Source organism: Rhinopithecus roxellana, chromosome 14 (genome assembly GCF_007565055.1).
Source record: "Rhinopithecus roxellana isolate Shanxi Qingling chromosome 14, ASM756505v1, whole genome shotgun sequence".
NCBI lineage: Eukaryota > Metazoa > Chordata > Mammalia > Primates > Cercopithecidae > Rhinopithecus > Rhinopithecus roxellana.
This window is the reverse complement of record NC_044562.1, coordinates 121846697-121864326: the sequence shown is the minus strand read 5'-3', so window position 1 is coordinate 121864326 and position 17630 is coordinate 121846697. Positions and strand designations below refer to the sequence as shown.

General features: G+C 38.0%; 1 protein-coding gene and 1 non-coding gene across 10 annotated transcripts in view; both read left to right on the top strand.

Moving 5' to 3' along the window:
- The window catches only part of LOC104677008 (actin, cytoplasmic 1-like), a 72613-nt gene that overhangs the window by 10165 nt on the left and 44818 nt on the right, over positions 1-17630 (top strand). For 7 of the 9 annotated variants that reach the window (XM_030916741.1, XM_030916740.1, XM_030916736.1 and 4 more), the window contains 2 exons: positions 8902-8946; positions 9995-10161. In XM_030916741.1, coding sequence (XP_030772601.1) covers positions 8902-8946; positions 9995-10161 — 212 coding nt within the window. Of the gene's footprint in view, positions 1-2353; positions 2425-7118; positions 7190-8901; positions 8947-9994; positions 10162-17630 lie in introns of all 9 variants that reach the window. The other 2 variants (XM_030916744.1, XM_030916742.1) reach the window with 2 other exon arrangements.
- Positions 1130-1236, top strand: LOC115893326. The gene has a single exon (XR_004053343.1). It is a non-coding gene; the product is annotated as a U6 spliceosomal RNA (small nuclear RNA).

Sequence of the window (17630 nt, the reverse complement as noted above, 5' to 3'; positions counted from 1 at the left end):
CCTGCATCAGCCAGAAATCAGACATAAAGCAAGACAAGCTAGAAGTACCAGTGGGTGGAGGATTCTTTATCTCAGGACTTTTAAGACCTTTATCCTTAGAGATCCCAACATTGTTCATTTCATCCAAGTATAACACCTATGCAGGGGATAAAAAATAGTGTCACATCTTTGATTTTTCTGATTAGTTATTTGGGTCTTGAAATGTCCAATTTAGCAGAAAGTCTTGTACTGTCTTCTGGGAACTGTCTCCTACATACTCCATGAATTTTTCAAGAACCAAAGGGGTTCACTAAATCCAAGGAAGACAGTCCCTTTTATCAAGTCAGAAGGAGGAGGAAAAAAAGGACATTCCAGTCATTCTATTGTTTCCATTGTTTCTATTGCTGCATTGTTGCCACTCAAACTGGTCCTGCTGCCTGGTAATGGTTGACCTTTGACACCAAGATGCCCTTACTGATTCAGATCCCTCAAGCCTTCCTGGCAATTCATACGGTGACTTTGAAGTTACAACGTATTTTAGTTCCCATACCTATGCTTATATGCTCAGCCATTGTTCCCAAAGCACCAGCACCCTGCTCTGGCTGCTGGGCATCCTGACTTTATCTGCAAAGTGAGCAGATTGACCTTTCCCCTCACATTCAGAACCTAATGTGGAACCCACATCTTAGCCAAGAATTAGCTGAGACCTTCATGGTAAGAGATCCTTTGAGGCGGTTGTTGGTCTTTTCTCTAGCAGATATTGGATGGGCTTGTTCTAAAGGGTTAGAGGGGTTCAAATAACGTGGGAGAAAGAGATCAGTGTTTGTTTCTTCTTCTTTGCTACCAGATCTGTGCTGTGAGCCCCCTTTATATCCTGTATAGAACCTTAGGCAGGAGAAAGTCCCATATGAACCTTCCCCGAGCAGGGGCTCCCGGTTGTGGTTGGCCCCTTGAGTGATCTGTTTTACATGATAATGAAAATCATCCAATCTACTTCTATCTCTAGCTCAAGATTTTAAAATATTTTCAAATTCTACCTCATAGGAAGCCATTGAAGAGAATTCTCAGAATCTCAAGTAGGTTAGTTGGACTTAACAGAGCCAAGCCTCGTCCATGACTCATCACTAATCATGTGTAAAAGTAGGGCTTTGTGCTTGCTTCGGTGACACATATCCTAAAATTAGAACAATACAGAGAAAATTAGTGTGGCTTCTGCATAAGGAGGCAGCACAGATTTTTGAAGCATTCCATATTCTGTGCAGTCACTGAAGGTCATTTGACTATTTGCTGACTAGCTGTAAGGAAACACTGTGAAGCAAAGCAAAAGATGGGTGCCACCAAAATACTGAAATTGTGATTTGCGCTGCAAAAATAGTCATGTAAGATGGTCTATGAGATGACTTATAGCTGAATAACATGTTTGGTGCAAAATTATATTTTTAGCATGTATGTCGAAAATTAGAAAATGTCAACTTGGCAACTTCTTCATGGAAACTAAAAAAAATAAAAGTAGAGTTTTGGTCTCCCCTGCCAGCTGGCATTGAGCATCAATATAAAGCATTATCCTAACAAACATCTGGCTCAGAGTTGGAGTCTCTAGAGAGGGATCATTGGTCCAAGCCAGGTCTTAACATCCATTGGTTTTTCTACCCTTGGTGTGATTGGTCAACTCCATAATAGTGGATGGTCACATTAGCTACTTTAATGAGACATTTATGAATAAATTTAGTTACAAACTATGACATAGTTGAGATGCCCTGAATTATAAGCCATAAGGAGTAGGACAACTGAAAAGCAAAATTAACACTTAATAACATTTTCTGAAAACTACATTTGCATATTAGAACCTACGAACAAAATACACATTGGGTTTTATTTGGGATTCCAAGATAATTTTAGTCATAAAGTTTAGGAACAGATTATTCCATTGCTTTACTATTTCTCTGAGCATTTAAAAAATATCTTGTTAAATCTTTACAACAACCTAGTGCAATATGAAATAAGGCAGCAAAGTCCTCACTTTGTTGAAGAAGGCATTGAGCCTAAGAGAAGCAACTTGTCCAAGAACAAATAGCTGTTCATTATGGAGCTAGGACTTATGCAGGGCTGGAACACTTTCTATTATGTCATGATAATGTAAGCTAATTTACCGGGTCACAATGCCCTTGATTTATGAGCATTTCTCCTTACATTGTTTTCTTCTTTAATTAGAAGCTTAAAGAGAAGTTTGTAGAATGTACTCATAAGTGAATGGGGTAATACTGTTAAGTTCTGATATTATGATATTAGAAATACTCTAAGAATTTTACATTTGGTAAGTATTTTTTATATCAGTATTAAAATAGTAATTTGGTTTATTGCATTTTATACATAGAATTTGCCAATTATTTTCTGACTACAAAGAAAAACGTATGCTAAAAATCTCTTCTGAAAACAGCAATCCAGGTAAGACTTGTGATAGTGAATTACTTTAGGTCAGTTGTCCCCAACCTTTTTGGCACCAGGGACTGGTTTTGTGGAAGACAATCTTTCCATGGGCTGAGGGAAGGTGGGAGTGGTTTCAGGATTATTCAATCATGTTACATTTATTGTGCTACTTTATTTATATTATTATTATGTTGTAATATATAATGAAATAATTATACAACTTAGCATCATATAGAATCCGTGGAAGCTCTGAGCTTATTTTTCTGCAACTAGACGGTCTCATCTGGGGGCAAAGTGAGACAGTGACAGATCATCAGGCATTAGATTCTCATACGAAGCACACAACATAGATCCCTCAGATGGGCAGTTCACAACAGGGTTCCTGCTCCAATGAGTATCGAATTCTCTGACTGGTGTGACTGGAGGCAGAGTTCAGGCGGTAATATGAGCCTTGGGATGTGGCTGTAAACACAGGTGAAGCTTCCCTGGCTTGCCTGCTGCTCACCTCCTCCTGTGTGGTGTGGTTCATAATAGTCCATGGACTGGTCCCAGTCTGTGGCCTGGGAGTTGTGGACCCCTGCTCTGGGTGGTCCTACCATAAATAAAAAAGTGAAAGTAAGGAATTTTTGATCACAAGAATGCTGAAGCACAAGTCGTGTTACATATGCTTGTCCCAACAAGGTTTCAGTATTACTGACTTCATTCCTCCTCATTTGAAGTTGGAAAGAGATACATTTACTTTGTTGGAACAAGATGTGTTCTACCTGCTGGTTAATTGTCATGATAACAGTAATTTTGTTAGAACAAGATGCTCTGCTACCATTTGCCAAAAGATTGCCATAATAAATATACAAATTGCCCAACTCTAGGCTCAGCAGATTCTAATAAAAGTAGAAAAATGTTTCACAATAACAAAAACGCTAGTATGCTACTGGGTTGTGGACACCTGATACATTGCATAATCCAAACTGTATGAGGACACCTTTAGCTGTCTGCTTATGGAAGCGCTTCTGTAAGGTAGGTTTTATAAATTGCAGGAGACAAAGATGGAACAGACGTAGCTTTGATCTTTAAGGTGCTTGTAATAGAGCTGTCTCCATTTCTGTGCTTTTTCAACAGAGTTTTCAAAGAAAACATTTCTATTTATGTTTTCACTTGTCCACTTAACAAATAACTATCAAATATCTTTTAGATAATAACCATTTTTGTAATGTACAGAACACAAACAATTAAAAATACAGACAGGAGCTTGTTGTTATCATTGTCATTTTTATTATTTTACTACTTTATTCAGTGCTTACTGTGTGCTAGATGCCCACTGGAAGCTTATAATTATGATTTATTATATATTGATTATGTGCCAGACATATGTGATGAGGAATAAAAGTTTTGGGAAAAAAGCAGGTGTGATTTAAGGTAAACATGCAGAGTGAGAAGAATTTTTCTAGGTAAGAAGCAGAAGAATAATGTTTGGCAGAAGGAACAGGCGACGAGTTTGTGTGTTTGCCAGAAGGAAGGTCTAACGAGATTGCCTGTTTGGCAGAAAGAGCAGCAAGTGCAAAAGACAAGATGCTTGAGTGAACTTTGCAAGGTTTCTGAGCAGTTCACTTTTGCTAGTACCAAAAGTGTGAGATACCAGAGGTTGGGAATGAGGTGAATATTTAGCTAAGGCAAGTTTATGGTAGACTTTTTAATACTGTAGAAATGAGTAGGTCTTATCCTGTGGGCCATGGGAAATTTACCAGATAGAATGCTTTGGACTGCAAATACTGATGAGCAGTGGCTAAAACAGTAGGAACCAGAGTTGTTTTGGTTTTTCAGTGATATCTTAGGTATCCCACTTGTTCCTCTTTCAGCTGTGCTGTTGGCAGTGTTTTATTCATGTTTCCTTTCATGGTTGGCTAATCGCAGCAGCTCCAAACATCTTGTTCTCACAGCACAACACCACAAGAGCTGCTTTTCTTCACATGTGTCTTTTAAACAGGGAGAAAACTTAGAAGCATGCAAGGGGCTTCCTGTAACATTTCATTGGCTGGGTCACACCACATGCTCATTCCCAAACCAGGCACTGGGAAGGCAAATATGTGATTAGCTTAGAATAAACGTTTCTGTTTCTGAGGCTGAGGAGGGAGGGGGATTGGGATAATAAATATCCCAATAGACTTGTGTTTCTTCTGCAAGAAAGAATAAGGCATGGCTATTGCTAGGGAGCCCACAGTGTTTGCTGCAGAGGCTCATTGGAGACATTTGAGCAGGGGAATCGCAAGATTAAATTTGAGTACTAAGGCCTTCTGGTCATGGTGTAAAATGGGTTAGCAGCTTTTTCTGTAAAGGACCAGGTGGGTAATATTTGAGGTTATGTGGTCTCTGTCATATCTACTTACCCTGCTGTTGTTTGCTGTTGTTGTGTGAAAGCCACGATGATTCTATGTAAGCAAACGGGCATGACTGAGCTCCTATAAAACTTTATTTACAAAGCCATAAGGCGGATTAGATTTGGCCTGTGGCCTATGGTTTGCTGGCATTATGGAAGGGAACCAGGTAAAGAAACCAGGAGACAAAGGAAGCTTTTGCAGTAGTGAACTATAGTTTCCTTATCACACATCCTTGGACTAGTATCAGTGTATTACAAGGTTTTCACCCATCGATGGTGAAATAAAGTTCAGAATCTCAGTTACTCATTTTAATATGTTGGCCTTTTTTTGGTGTTATGCTTTTTTCATTTGTTTTGCTTAATTTTTTTCATGTAAAAAACGCATTAATAGTTGGCATTTTCTTTTAAATAAAAACCATTTTGTGAATGTTTATGTTCCCAGTGGTAGTGGGAATATAAAGCAGAGGCAGAAAAGAGGTAAAGTCAATATGATTTAGTGATAATTGAATGAGAAAGGTTTGGGGCACAGAGAGAAATGTCAGATGATTTCCAGCTTTCCAGGTTGTACACTAGTATTTAACTTGAATGTGAGGCTTTCATAATCTGCCTTCTGCCCCACTCTCCGTCTTTAGCCCTTTTCCCTGTGTGCCCTTTCTCTGGCATTACTGAGCTGCTGGTAATGCCCTGCTCACTCATCCTTCTATTGCAGGCAAATTCTTTCCCTCTTTCAGGCCTCGCTCCTGCTCTTGTTGCTGCATGGCATACTGTCACCCTTTCCTGCATCTACCCTTTTAATCTGGCTAGCCTCAATATTTCAGTCTCTGCTTAGGCATGTGTTCTAGAAAAGCCATCCCTGACATGCCTTATTTTCATTCTTTTTAAACCCTAATGCCTAGCGTGTATGTAGCAGGACTCAGTAAGAAATTTCTGAGTAAAATGTGAGTAAGACGATGTGCAGGACTATCGTCTGCAGTCTTGGAGCAGAGGGGACAGACACGTGGAGGAATAATGCACAGTTCAGGTGGTAAAGATGCAGTAGAAAAATCGCTGAAGTACTAAGGCAGCCTCAGGGAGGGAGGTGTTTATTTGGGGAAAGACATGCAGAATCAAGGAAGACTTCACATAGCATTGTTTTAAGAGATGAAAATAAGGCTGACTATGGTGGCTCATGCCTGTAATCCCAGCATTTTGGGAGGCTGGAGCGGGTAGATCACAAGGTCAGAAGATCAGGACCATCCTGGCCAATGGTGAAACCCCATCTCTACTACAAATACGAAAATTAGCTGGGTATGGTGGTGTGTGCCTGTAATCCCGGCTTGACAGGAGAATCACTTGTACCAGGGAGTCGGAGGTTGCAGTGAGCTGAGAATGCACCACTGCACTCCAGCCTGGTAACAGAGTAAGACCCCAGCTAAAAAAAAAAAAAAAGAAAAAAAGAAAAAAAAAAAATTTGTCAGAATCCTGGCGGGAAACATTTTAGATGTTAGGAAGACATTGTATACTAATAAAGGTGTCAGTCAGTAGTAATTTTGGAAATCATTTATAAGGTACTATTGCTGCAAAAAACAGGAGGCAGGAGAGACCCTGCAGGTGAAACAGGAGGATTTCATTTAGGTGCACATCAGCTCAGCAGATTTGCATCCAAAAGCTGAGCCCTGAAAAAAGGGAGGGCTTGGCTTATATAGGCAAGCTTCCAGAAGCAGAATAAAGGCAATTAATCATATAGTGACAGTTTTGCAACCTCAGCATAGCCTGTGACCTTGCAGCTGCTTTGAAGGAAAACAGGAACTTGCAAAATATACGCATTTATAAAAATAGGTATGAGTAAATGCTGAGGGGAAGGGGAGACGGGAAAGGAATTTGTTTTCTTAACCTTGCTCTGGGATGTCTGGAGCCCATACCTGTGGGCTCTGGGTTCTCAGACAGGGTCACCAAGACCTTTCCTGGGCCCTGCCGGTTGCTATCCTTAGAGTCAGAGTAGCTAAGTGCAGGAAAACTAAATTTTCTTTTCATTACATTTACTGCTTCACTGTTAGGAAGTGGAGAACAACATACCGTGTCACCTTATATGTTTCTACTGTATTTTAAAGTTGTGTTTCTGGTGGTTTTGTTCATTTCTGTTGGGTGGATGAATTTGTGAGTGAATCACATCAGGTGTCTCCCAGGTGGTTTGTTGAAGTTTTGGAGAATTATTTCCTAAGTAACTATTTCATGAAAGACTAAACCCTGAATTTATGAAATAAAATAAAATGTTGTCTTAAATCTGTTTTTATAAAGACAATAGTTTTTAACTGTTCTAAGTGGTTCATTTTAACTGAATACATGGATTTCTCAACAGAACAAGACTTAAAGCTGACATCAGAGGAAGAGTCACAAAGGCTTAAAGGCAGTGAAAATAGCCAGCCAGAGGCATGGAGACTTTTACATTTAAATTTTTGATTTAATGTTGTTTTCTTTGCTTTAATAATATTAGATAGTCCAAATGAAATTACCTTTTGGGCTAAGTTTTGAGAATCAATAGATTCTTTTTTTTAAGAATTTAAAAATAGATTCTTAAAATTTATTTTAATTCAATCTCATTAACAGAAGAATCAATGGATTCTAATTGACATTTGATATTTAACTTCAAAAACATAACCACTGTAAAATTTAAGATACTCTAATTCTGCAGTATTCTAATTTAAAATATTCTCATCTGCCTTTTTGATTAGCTTGTAGCTAATCTTTCCTTTTGGAATAGAGGCAAAAACAAGTTCCAGAACTTTGTTCTTTTATTTTTAAAACACCCTAACATGATAAAGAAAGTAACATCAATTATTGGATTATGTTATTAAGCAGTAGAATTATGAACAATGTAATCCTGATGGTCCCTGATCTGGATTCATGGTTAAGGAGCAATCATGGCCAGTGATTGAAAATCTGCAGTTTTCTATTGTCAGTCACTGATACCAAGGTTAAAGATATATTCTGCCTTGTGGTCTCTCATTGACCTCAGCGTTTCTGTTCAGGGAGGGAACCAGGTTCATAAAAGCAACCCAACTGCCTATTCCAAGAATCACATCTTGCAGAATGGGACCTTTGTGTTGGGGCACAAACATAGTAACATTCGAACTTAACTACAGTTGCAGAAAATCAGTACGGATTATTAAACAATTTTATTCACTGTCATTAGTACACATTAGAATATATTAGAACTGGACCTAAGCACATAATCTAGATACATAACACTCATATTACAGCATATAATTTCAATTAAAATTTAAGAATTTGCATTTCTTTCTGTTTAGTGTTTATTTCAGCTCCTAATAATTTAAAGCGTGCCTACAGTTCAGTTAGGAATCTTTAAAAAAGGACTTCAGTGCACTGTAGGGGCTCACTAGTTAGGGTTTCGTGAGGTAAACCCTTTTCAAGTGAGGAAGTCTTTGGAACACTACAAATCATCTGCTAATTCATTTTTGGTAGATTTTTTTTTTTTTTTTTTTTTTTTTGAGACGGAGTCTCGCTCTGTCGCCCAGGCTGGAGTGCAGTGGCCGGATCTCAGCTCACTGCAAGCTCCGCCTCCCGGGTTCACGCCATTCTCCTGCCTCAGCCTCCCGAGTAGCTGGGACTACAGGCGCCCGCCAGGTCGCCCGGCTAGTTTTTTTTTTTTGTATTTTTAGTAGAGACGGGGTTTCACCATGTTAGCCAGGATGGTCTCGATCTCCTGACCTCGTGATCCGCCCGTCTCGGCCTCCCAAAGTGCTGGGATTACAGGCTTGAGCCACCGCGCCCGGCCATTTTTGGTAGATTTAACAGATAACAAATTAAGTTTAGTCCAAACAAATTGTGAAAAGTTGTTTGCTGGTTCATGCTTTTCTTCTCCCTTTGTCTAAAGTGAATAATTTTTCACATGTTAGAAGCCAGTGATGTGGCAGTAGCTACATGTAGATTAAAAAGTTAATTCTTAATTTTAATTATTTAATTATTTTAGCAGTTAAATTTTAATTTTGATTATTTTCTTATTTTTCATTGTCCATACTTGATTACTGAAGAATAAAATTATATTAAAAACATGAATTCCAAAAGAGGAGACATCACGGAAATACAGCAAGCAGATTAACCTTCTGTTTTTGCATTTGCAGAAAATGTCTGAAGAACCAGAAATAAATAAGGATTGTGACAGAGAGGTATACCTTTATATTCAAATGTTTCTGTTGAATTAGATTTTTATGTTACATTGCTTAACAAAGTGTAGTAAATTTAGGCATACATGATCCTATCGTGTAAGTAGCATAAATCATCAGTGAAAATTTTAATATTTAACTCAGAAAGAATTCTGTATACTGAGTTTTTAAGAGATGCAAACCCTAGAGATATTCTTTCATTATTATGGAATAATCCTGAATGGTGCCTTAAAATGCTAAGTAATGCCACTTTAGGAGCTTTGGATCAGTCATTTTATCTTTCTTGGTTTTAGTCTGATTATCAATAGATAATGTGACTAAAGAAGACAATTTCTTATTCTGTGTATTTTCCAGCTGGAAAATTGTATGGCTATTGAATGTGAAATCTGGGGAGCATCTCATTTTCTGGAATTCCACGCTTGTACCTCAGCAGTTTCACTCTGCTCCTTATGTTGGGGCAAACTTTGGTTCCCGTGTTTCAGGGAGCACCATCATGTTTTCGATATCCCAGGAACCAAATGAGAAAGGAATGATCAAAGGCAGTGGGAGAAGAATATCTTAGTGCAGAAAAGGGCAATCTTCCTTTCTACTCCTGAAGCCCCACAGTGTCTCATCCTCTAAATCTGACTGTTGAATGTAAAATCTAGGTGGTAAAGACAGGAGACACATTTTGCGTCTTTGTCTTTTTTATGTGTGTGTTCCCACGAGTCAAATGGGGCAAATACATATATAAGATTCTGAAGAGTGGTTGGGAATAAAAGCATAAAATGAAGGAGGGCTCTGTTTGAATTTTGGAAAATTCTGTTTTATTCAGTCAAACAGAAATCAAGCAAACGTTTCAAAAATTTTAGTGAGATACTAATGATAATTACATCATAAAATTATATGCTAATAGTTCTGTATATATGATTAAATTTAAATGTGAAATATTTTTAATGACTAAAATAATGATTTAATAATGAACAGTTTGCTCAAGTGATAAAATCAATTGAAAAGATCCTTTCTATTCAATAAAGCGATAACCATCCTTAATATCAAACTTCCACTCAAGGTTGAAGAAGAAGTGAAGAAGCACGGAAGTAATCATGTGGGATTACCAGAAAACCTGGCTGATGGTGCTGCTGCTGGCAGTGGTGATGATGGATTAATTCCACAAAGCAAGAGCAGAACACCTGGAAGTCAGCAATTTCCTGACACTGAGAATGAAGAGTGTCACAGGTAAGCCTATGGCAACATTTAACAGGAGACAACCATGTGCTGTCAAACTAATCCTAATTTGGGCTAATATTCATGATGAACACATTTTATACTTTTACTATGATATTCAGCCTTGCCTGGTAATCAGAAAAATGAAAATCAGCAAACAATGAGTTACCATTTTTTCCGGTCATTAATTTATTTGAAAAATAGCCAGTATTGGCAAATGTGAGGGAAAAGGCATTTTCTTTTCTTTTTAGTGAACTTTTATTTTAGCTTCTTGGGCACATGTGCAGGTTTGTTATATAGGTAAACTGTATCATGGAGGTTTCAGCTACATAAGAAGCAAAATACCCAAAAGGTAGTTTTTTGGTCCTCTCCCTCCTGCCATGCTCCACCCTCAAGTAGGCCCCAGTGTCTGTTATTCTCCTCTTTGTGTCCATGAGTTCTCATTGTTTAGTTCCCACTAATGAGTAAGAATATGTGGCATTTGATTTTGTGTTCCTGCATTAGTTTGCTTAGGATAATGGCCTCCAGCTCCATCCGTGTTGCTGCAAAGGAAATGGTTTCGTTGAAAAAGACATTTCATACACTGTTAGTAAATACATTTTGAGCATTAATTTAGTGGCATATTCACACACATATATAACATAGTAAAGATATATAACACATGCAAAGGATGTTTGTATAGATATGTTACATACATACTTACCTATATATTTATTATAGCATTATTATATCAAAAAGTTGGAGCTAGTCTAATTCCTTATCAATAGGAAATAGCTCAATTTCCATACCCCCAAAATAAGGTAGTACGCAACCATTTTTTTAAAAATGAGGTTAGATCTAGAGCGTACTGATTATTTCACAATTAAAATGTATTTAAAGCATTTACTTTGATGACGCATCTTAAGATTTCTTGTTAGAATTCTTGTAATATCTGCTGTGTTGCAAATGGAAGCTACATGCTACATTGACACTGTGCCTTGTTAGCCACAAGATTGCTAGTGACTAAATTTTTTTTGTCAGTGGCCTGAGTGCTGAAATATTGGACCCTCAATCTGAATATTGCCGAGGGATTGTATGTGGGGATCTAGATTTAATATAAACATTTCAGTGTATTGGGTAAAAATTTTATTAAAATACATCAAAGGATCTTTTATCTACTGAACCAGGAGTCGTCCAGCTTTTTCTGCAAAGAGCCAGTTAGTAAATATTTTGGGCTTTGTGGACTATGTATATTTATTTTCTTGACACAGGGTCTTGCTCTGTTGCCCAGGTTGGAGTGCAGTTGTGTAATCACGGCTCACTGCAGCCTTGACTTTCTGGGCTCTAGTGATCCTCCCCTCTCAGCCTCTCTACTAGCTGGGGCCACGGGTGTGCAACGTCACACCCAGCTAATTGACTCCATGGACTGTAGAGTCAGTAAGCCTGGCTGCGTTCCAAGATACTTGACTTACAAAAACAGGCAGTGGGCTGGATTTGGCCCACAGGTGCTTATTTTCTGACCCTTGTGCGAAAAGGAAGGTGCTGCTAATGCAGTGACTCTTATTTGTAAAAGTCTCCTGCGTGTGACATTATCTTTCCTTTGAGAAAAGGATATATTTCAGTATTCATCTCACCATATTTTTCAACAGTAGCTTCATAAAAGTTTTAAAACTTCATTTATAAAATAAGATTATTTTCTGCATTTCTCCCACTTTATTCCTGTTAGTAGAACTCAGTATTTTACTGTGATCAATGACTTTGTATATTTGATGAGTATCAATTGTCCTAGAATTGGCTGATTTTTATCAAGCAAGAAATACTCTCCTTGAAACTTTTAGTATTTCTTGGTCTTTATGTGTCAGCATGAACAAAATGATAATCAGCTTATGTAATCTAGAAATGTTCAAGGGACCTTTAATATCTCAGTCTGGAATTTTTTAATGCCATATGTATATAATTTTTATAACCTTTAAAATATGTAATTGTTATATAAAATTTGAAAACTCCACCTGCTATATACAATTTGAAAACTGCTGTTTCTTGTCTATCACTTTTCCATGACTGTGGAAGAAAATTACATCATTCTCAGTCATGACTGTGTTAAGTATGATGTCCTTAAAAGAACTGTCTATACTCACGAACTCAGGTTTTCTTTCCATTCACTCTTGATCTCAATGCCAGTAAGTCTTCGGTGTCAGCACTCCTCCAAAGTTGTTTTTCTTAAGGTTATCACTACTTTCTTCTGTAATTAAATCTAGGCATTTTTTTCTTACACCTCATTTAATCTGTCAGCAATATTTGAGCCAGTGAAGGACATCTCCTCCCTAACGGCATCTTCACTAGGCTTTCAGGACCTCACCCCCTCAGGCTTTTCCTCCTGCCTTTCTAGTCCGTTCATCATGGTCTGTTTTGCTTGCTCTTCCTCATCTTTCTCCTTTTGGACGTTGTTGTTTCCCAGACCTCAGTCCTCAATCTTCTTTCTCATAACTTTTTTATTTTTTTAAGACAGAGTTTCGCTCTGTCACCCAGGCTGGAGTTCAGTGACATGATCTTGGCTCATTGCAACCTTTGCCTCCTGGGTTCCAGTGCTTCTCCTGCCTCAGCCTCCTGAGTAGCTGGGATTACAAGTGCACGCCACCATGCCTGGCTCATTTTTGTATTTTTAGTAGAGACAGGGTTTCCCCATGTTGGCCAGGCTGGTCTTAAACTCCTGACCTCAGGTGATCTGTCTGTCTGTGTTGGGATTACAGGCGTGAGCCACCGTGCCTTGCCCCTCGTGACGTTTTCTACTGTGTATATGCTAGTGATTTCCAAATGTATGTCTCCAGCTCAGGTCTCTCTCCTTAATTCCAGATCTCTCTATCAGCCCGCCTACTTGACATCTCTATTTGATTACCTATTGGGTATCACACACTTGTCAGATGCAAAATTGGGCTCCTGATGCCTTCCTGAAATCTACAGCTCATGTAGTCTTTCCTCCCCTGGTTAAGGGCAACTTTTCCAGTTGCTCTGCCAAAAACCTTGGTGTCATTCTTGACTCATCTTTCTCTCTCTCTGACACCTCACATCTAATCTCTCAGTAAATGTCAGGCCTACCTGAAGAATATATCCCGAAGCCATCTTGTACATCTGAGCCACCGTCATCTGCAGTCTAGATGACTGTCATAGACTGGGAATTGATAGTCCTGGTTTTTAAAAACTTCCCCTTTCATTAATTCTTAATTCAGTAGATGGATTTAAAACATAAGTCAAATTGTGTCATTCCTCTACCCCAGCCCTTCCAATTGCCTCCCATTTCACTCTTCGAGTATGTGGCAGAGTTCCTCCTAATAACTAAAAGGCAGTAAACCATCTGGCATGTTACCTCTCCTGCTTAAACTCCTGTTCCTTACTTCTTTTGCTCTGCTTCAGCCACACTGAACTTCTTGCTATTCCTTACCTATCCCTAGTGCTTAAAGACTCCAGGCACACCTCTGTCTGCCCTTAGAAGTTCCCTGTGTCTGGATATTCATCTAGCTTTCCATTTCTTCAGTTCTTTACTTAAAATCCCCTTTCTAAGAAGAAAAAGGGTAAAAAGAAACACATTAAGGAATAACCACTTTCTGAGGAAGAACCATGTACCAGCACAATTCCTAGTCCAGAGAAAATGAAGGAAAAGGAAACAGAGAGAACGAGGACTAGCAGAAAGGAATTACAATTGTATCACCAGGACACATCATGCTTAAGATTCAACTGGGAGCCTACCAGGGATGCTGTCTAATGTAATCAAGGGAAGGTTCAATGAAACAGTGGTTTATCATCTCTGACTTCAAACCTGTTTGTGTCTTGACATCAACTCTGTTAACATCGTCACTTTTTAGAGTCTTTGATATACAAATACAATATTCTTTGTATTAAAGAAAAATCCTCTTTCTCAGCAGGGGCTTTTCTGGCCATGCCAACTTTCCCACCACCCTCCCCATCAAACACATAAACATTTCATTTTCCTGCTTTCGTTTTTCTCCTCTAACATACTGTGTATTTTGCCTTACCTGTCTGTTGTTATTGTGTGTTTATCTCACTCTCATGAATAGGGGTTTTATTGTTCATTACCATATCCTCACTTCCTAGAAAAAGGCCTAGCATATGAGATGTAGCTGCCTAGTAAATAGTTATTGGATGAACGAGTGGAGTTTATCCGGGATATGTTGTTTGATTGAGTCTCACTTAAAAAGTGTTTGACAAGGTTCATTTTAACAATTTTGCCAGGTGATTATATGCATTTTAAAAATTCTTTTGGCACTTTATAATACACTACATTGTTTGTATTAATATTTTTTCACTTAGGGAGAAAAGCCCAATATTGTGGTTATTCACTATTCTTTTACTGGTAATCATAATAATTGCAATTATGGTAAAATGAGTCAGAGGAATTGCAGACTTTACTGGTATTTTATTTATTTAGAGACAGAGTCTTGCTCTGTCACCCAGGCTGCAGTGCAGTGGCGTGACCTCGGCTCACTGTAACCTCCGCCTCCTGGGTTCAAGCAATTCTCCTGCCTCAGCTAACTGAGGAGCTGGGATTACAGGTGCGCGCAACCATGCCCAACTAATTTTCATATTTTTAGTGGAGACGGAGTTTCACCCTGTTTGTCAGGCTGGTCTTGAATTCCTGACCTCAGGCAATCCACCTGCCTCGGCCTCCCAAGGTGTTGGGATTACAGGCGTGAGCCACCACGCCCGACCACTAGTATTTTATATTAAAAACTATTAGAGTGGTAAATTTAATGGACCACAAATTCTTTCCAAAGGATTATGGACCTTCGGTATTTGAAATAAAAAGTCAGAGTTGGAATTTTTTGCTTCCTCTAGTAAGACGTACACTGGTCAGGCACTGTTTATTCTGATGGAGCAGCTCTTGCTGCTGGGCTGTCTTTCAGAAGCAAGCTGCTCACATGGATATGGGTTGGTGAGCAAGGGCAGTGGTCATTGATGGATTGACTAGATTTTGAACTGGCTCTGGGTGGCTTCTTGTTACCATGGCTACAGGTCAGTTCTTTTCTAAGTTGAGTCAACTTTAACCAGAAATTTTCTGTTCAAAAGTTGCCTTCCATTAACTATGTTCAAAATGAAACTTTTTAATATTCCAGAATTATAGACTTACAGTTTTGGTTATGATGGATTGGTTAATAATAGCTCTCAGGATGATTTTTTTTGATACATCGTCTTAACCAGAAGAGTTCTGTGTATAATTTATTTCTTGAAAATAATTGTTTTGTTTTTGTTTTTAGTATTTTTAGAAGCTTTTGCTCAAGTCCTAACATAATCTCCAGTAGGAGATTTTAGTCTCTTTGTCAGTTCATGTATGTATACGGTAGTGATATTCTCTGTTTTTAAATTCCTTTTCTTTTCTTGTTCACTTTCTTCTCTGTACAGTAATCATGATATTGTTATACATTTTTATCTCATTAAAAAGTAGTTACAATTTTCTGCTGGCAAATCCAACTTTTTACATATTTTGACTGAATAGGTTAAAAGTGGAGAAAATTTACCAGATCATTTTATTTTCAAGTAAAATCATAACTAATAAAAATTGCCATTTTTGAATTATAAATAATGATATTTAGATATTTTAAAAGTAATGATATCCCCCCAGTAGTTTGCCTTTGTGTTTCCATGCAAATCTCATGTCAAATTGTAATTCCCAGGTGTTGAGAGAAAAGAGCAGGTGGGAGGTGATTGGATCATGGGGTCATTTGCTTCCATGTTGTTCTTGTGATCGTGAGTGAGTTCTCAGAAGAGCTGATGGTTTCTTAAGGGGCTCTTTCCCCTTCACTTCTCTCTCTCCTGCGGCCTTATGAAGAAGGTGCCTGCTTCCCCTTCATCTGCTATGGTTAAGTTTCCTGAGGCCTCCCCAGCCATGCCTAACTGTGAATCAATTAAGCCTCTTTCCTTTATGAATGACCCAGTCTCAGGTATGTATGTGTATGAATTACCCAGTCTCGGGTATATACACACAGACATATATATGATATATATATGTGATGTGAGAGAGATATATATATCCATTTTCTTTATTCCACTCATCAGTTGACGAACACTGGTTGATTCTGTATCTTTACATATTGTGAATTGTGCTGCAGTAAACATATGTATGCGGGTGTCTTTTTGAGAGTACGATTTCTTTTGTGTAGATATCCAGAAATGAGAATGCTGGATAAAATGGTAGGATCTACTTTTTTAGTTCTTTGAGAACTCCCCATACTGTTTTCCATAGATTTGTATGAATTTGTATTCCCACCAGCAGTGTATAACTGTTCTCTTTTTACCACATCCACACCAACATCTGTTGTTTTATGATTTCTAAAAGTGGCCATTGTGGCTGCAGTGAGGTGATATCTCACTGTTGTTTTATTGTACATTTCCCTGATGATTAGAGATATTTAGCATGTTTTTATATGCTTGTTCACCATTTGTACATCATCTTTTGAGAAATGTCTATTCATGTAATTTGGCCACTTTTTAATGGAATTCTTTGTATTTTTCCTGTTGATTTGTTTGAGTTTCTTGTAGGTTATAGATATTATCCTTTGTTAGATTCATAATTTTCAAATATTTTTTCCCATTGTATAGGTTGTTGGTTTACTCTGAAGATTATTTCTTTTGCTGTGCTGAAGCTTTTAGTTTAATTAGGTCTTATTTTCATTTTTGTTGCTTTTGCTTTTCGGGTCTTCATCATAAATTCTTTGCCTAGGCCAATGTTTTCAGGTCTTAGGTTTAGGCCTTTAATCCATCTTGAATTTATTCTTGTACATGGTGAGAGACAGAGATCCAGTTTCATTCTTCAACATGTGGCTATCTTTTTTCCCCAGCTCCATTTATTGAATAACATGTACTTTCTCCAGTGTATGTTTTTGTGTCCTTGCTCAGAGATCATTTGGTTGTAGTGGCTTTATTTCTGAGTTGTCTATTCTGTTCCATTGATCTATGTATCTACTTTTATACCAGTGCCACGCTGTTTTTGTTACTGTGGCCTTAGAGTATAATTTGAAGTCAGGTCATGTGATGCCAACATATTTGTTCCTTTTGCTTCGTATATCTGTTGCTATTCAGGCTCTTTTGTGGTCCTTCATAAATGTCAGCATTTTAAAATAACTCTGTGAAGAATGACATTGGTACTTTGGTAGGAATTGTATGGAATGTGTAGACAGCTTTGGGCACTATGGTCATTTTCACGATATCAGTTCTTTCAGTCCATGAACATAGGATGGATTTTCATTTGTTTGCATCATCTATTATTTTCTTCAGTGGTGTTTTCCAGTTATCTTTATAGAAGTCACTCACCTTTTTCATTAAGTATATTCCTAGATATTTCACACTTTTTTGCAGCCTTTGTAAAAGGGATTGGATTCTTGATAAGGACTCTCAGCTTGGTCGTAGTTGGTGTATAGTGGTGCTACTGATTGGTATTCATTTATTTTGTAACTTCTGAGACTTTACTGAATTCATTTATCAAATCTCGC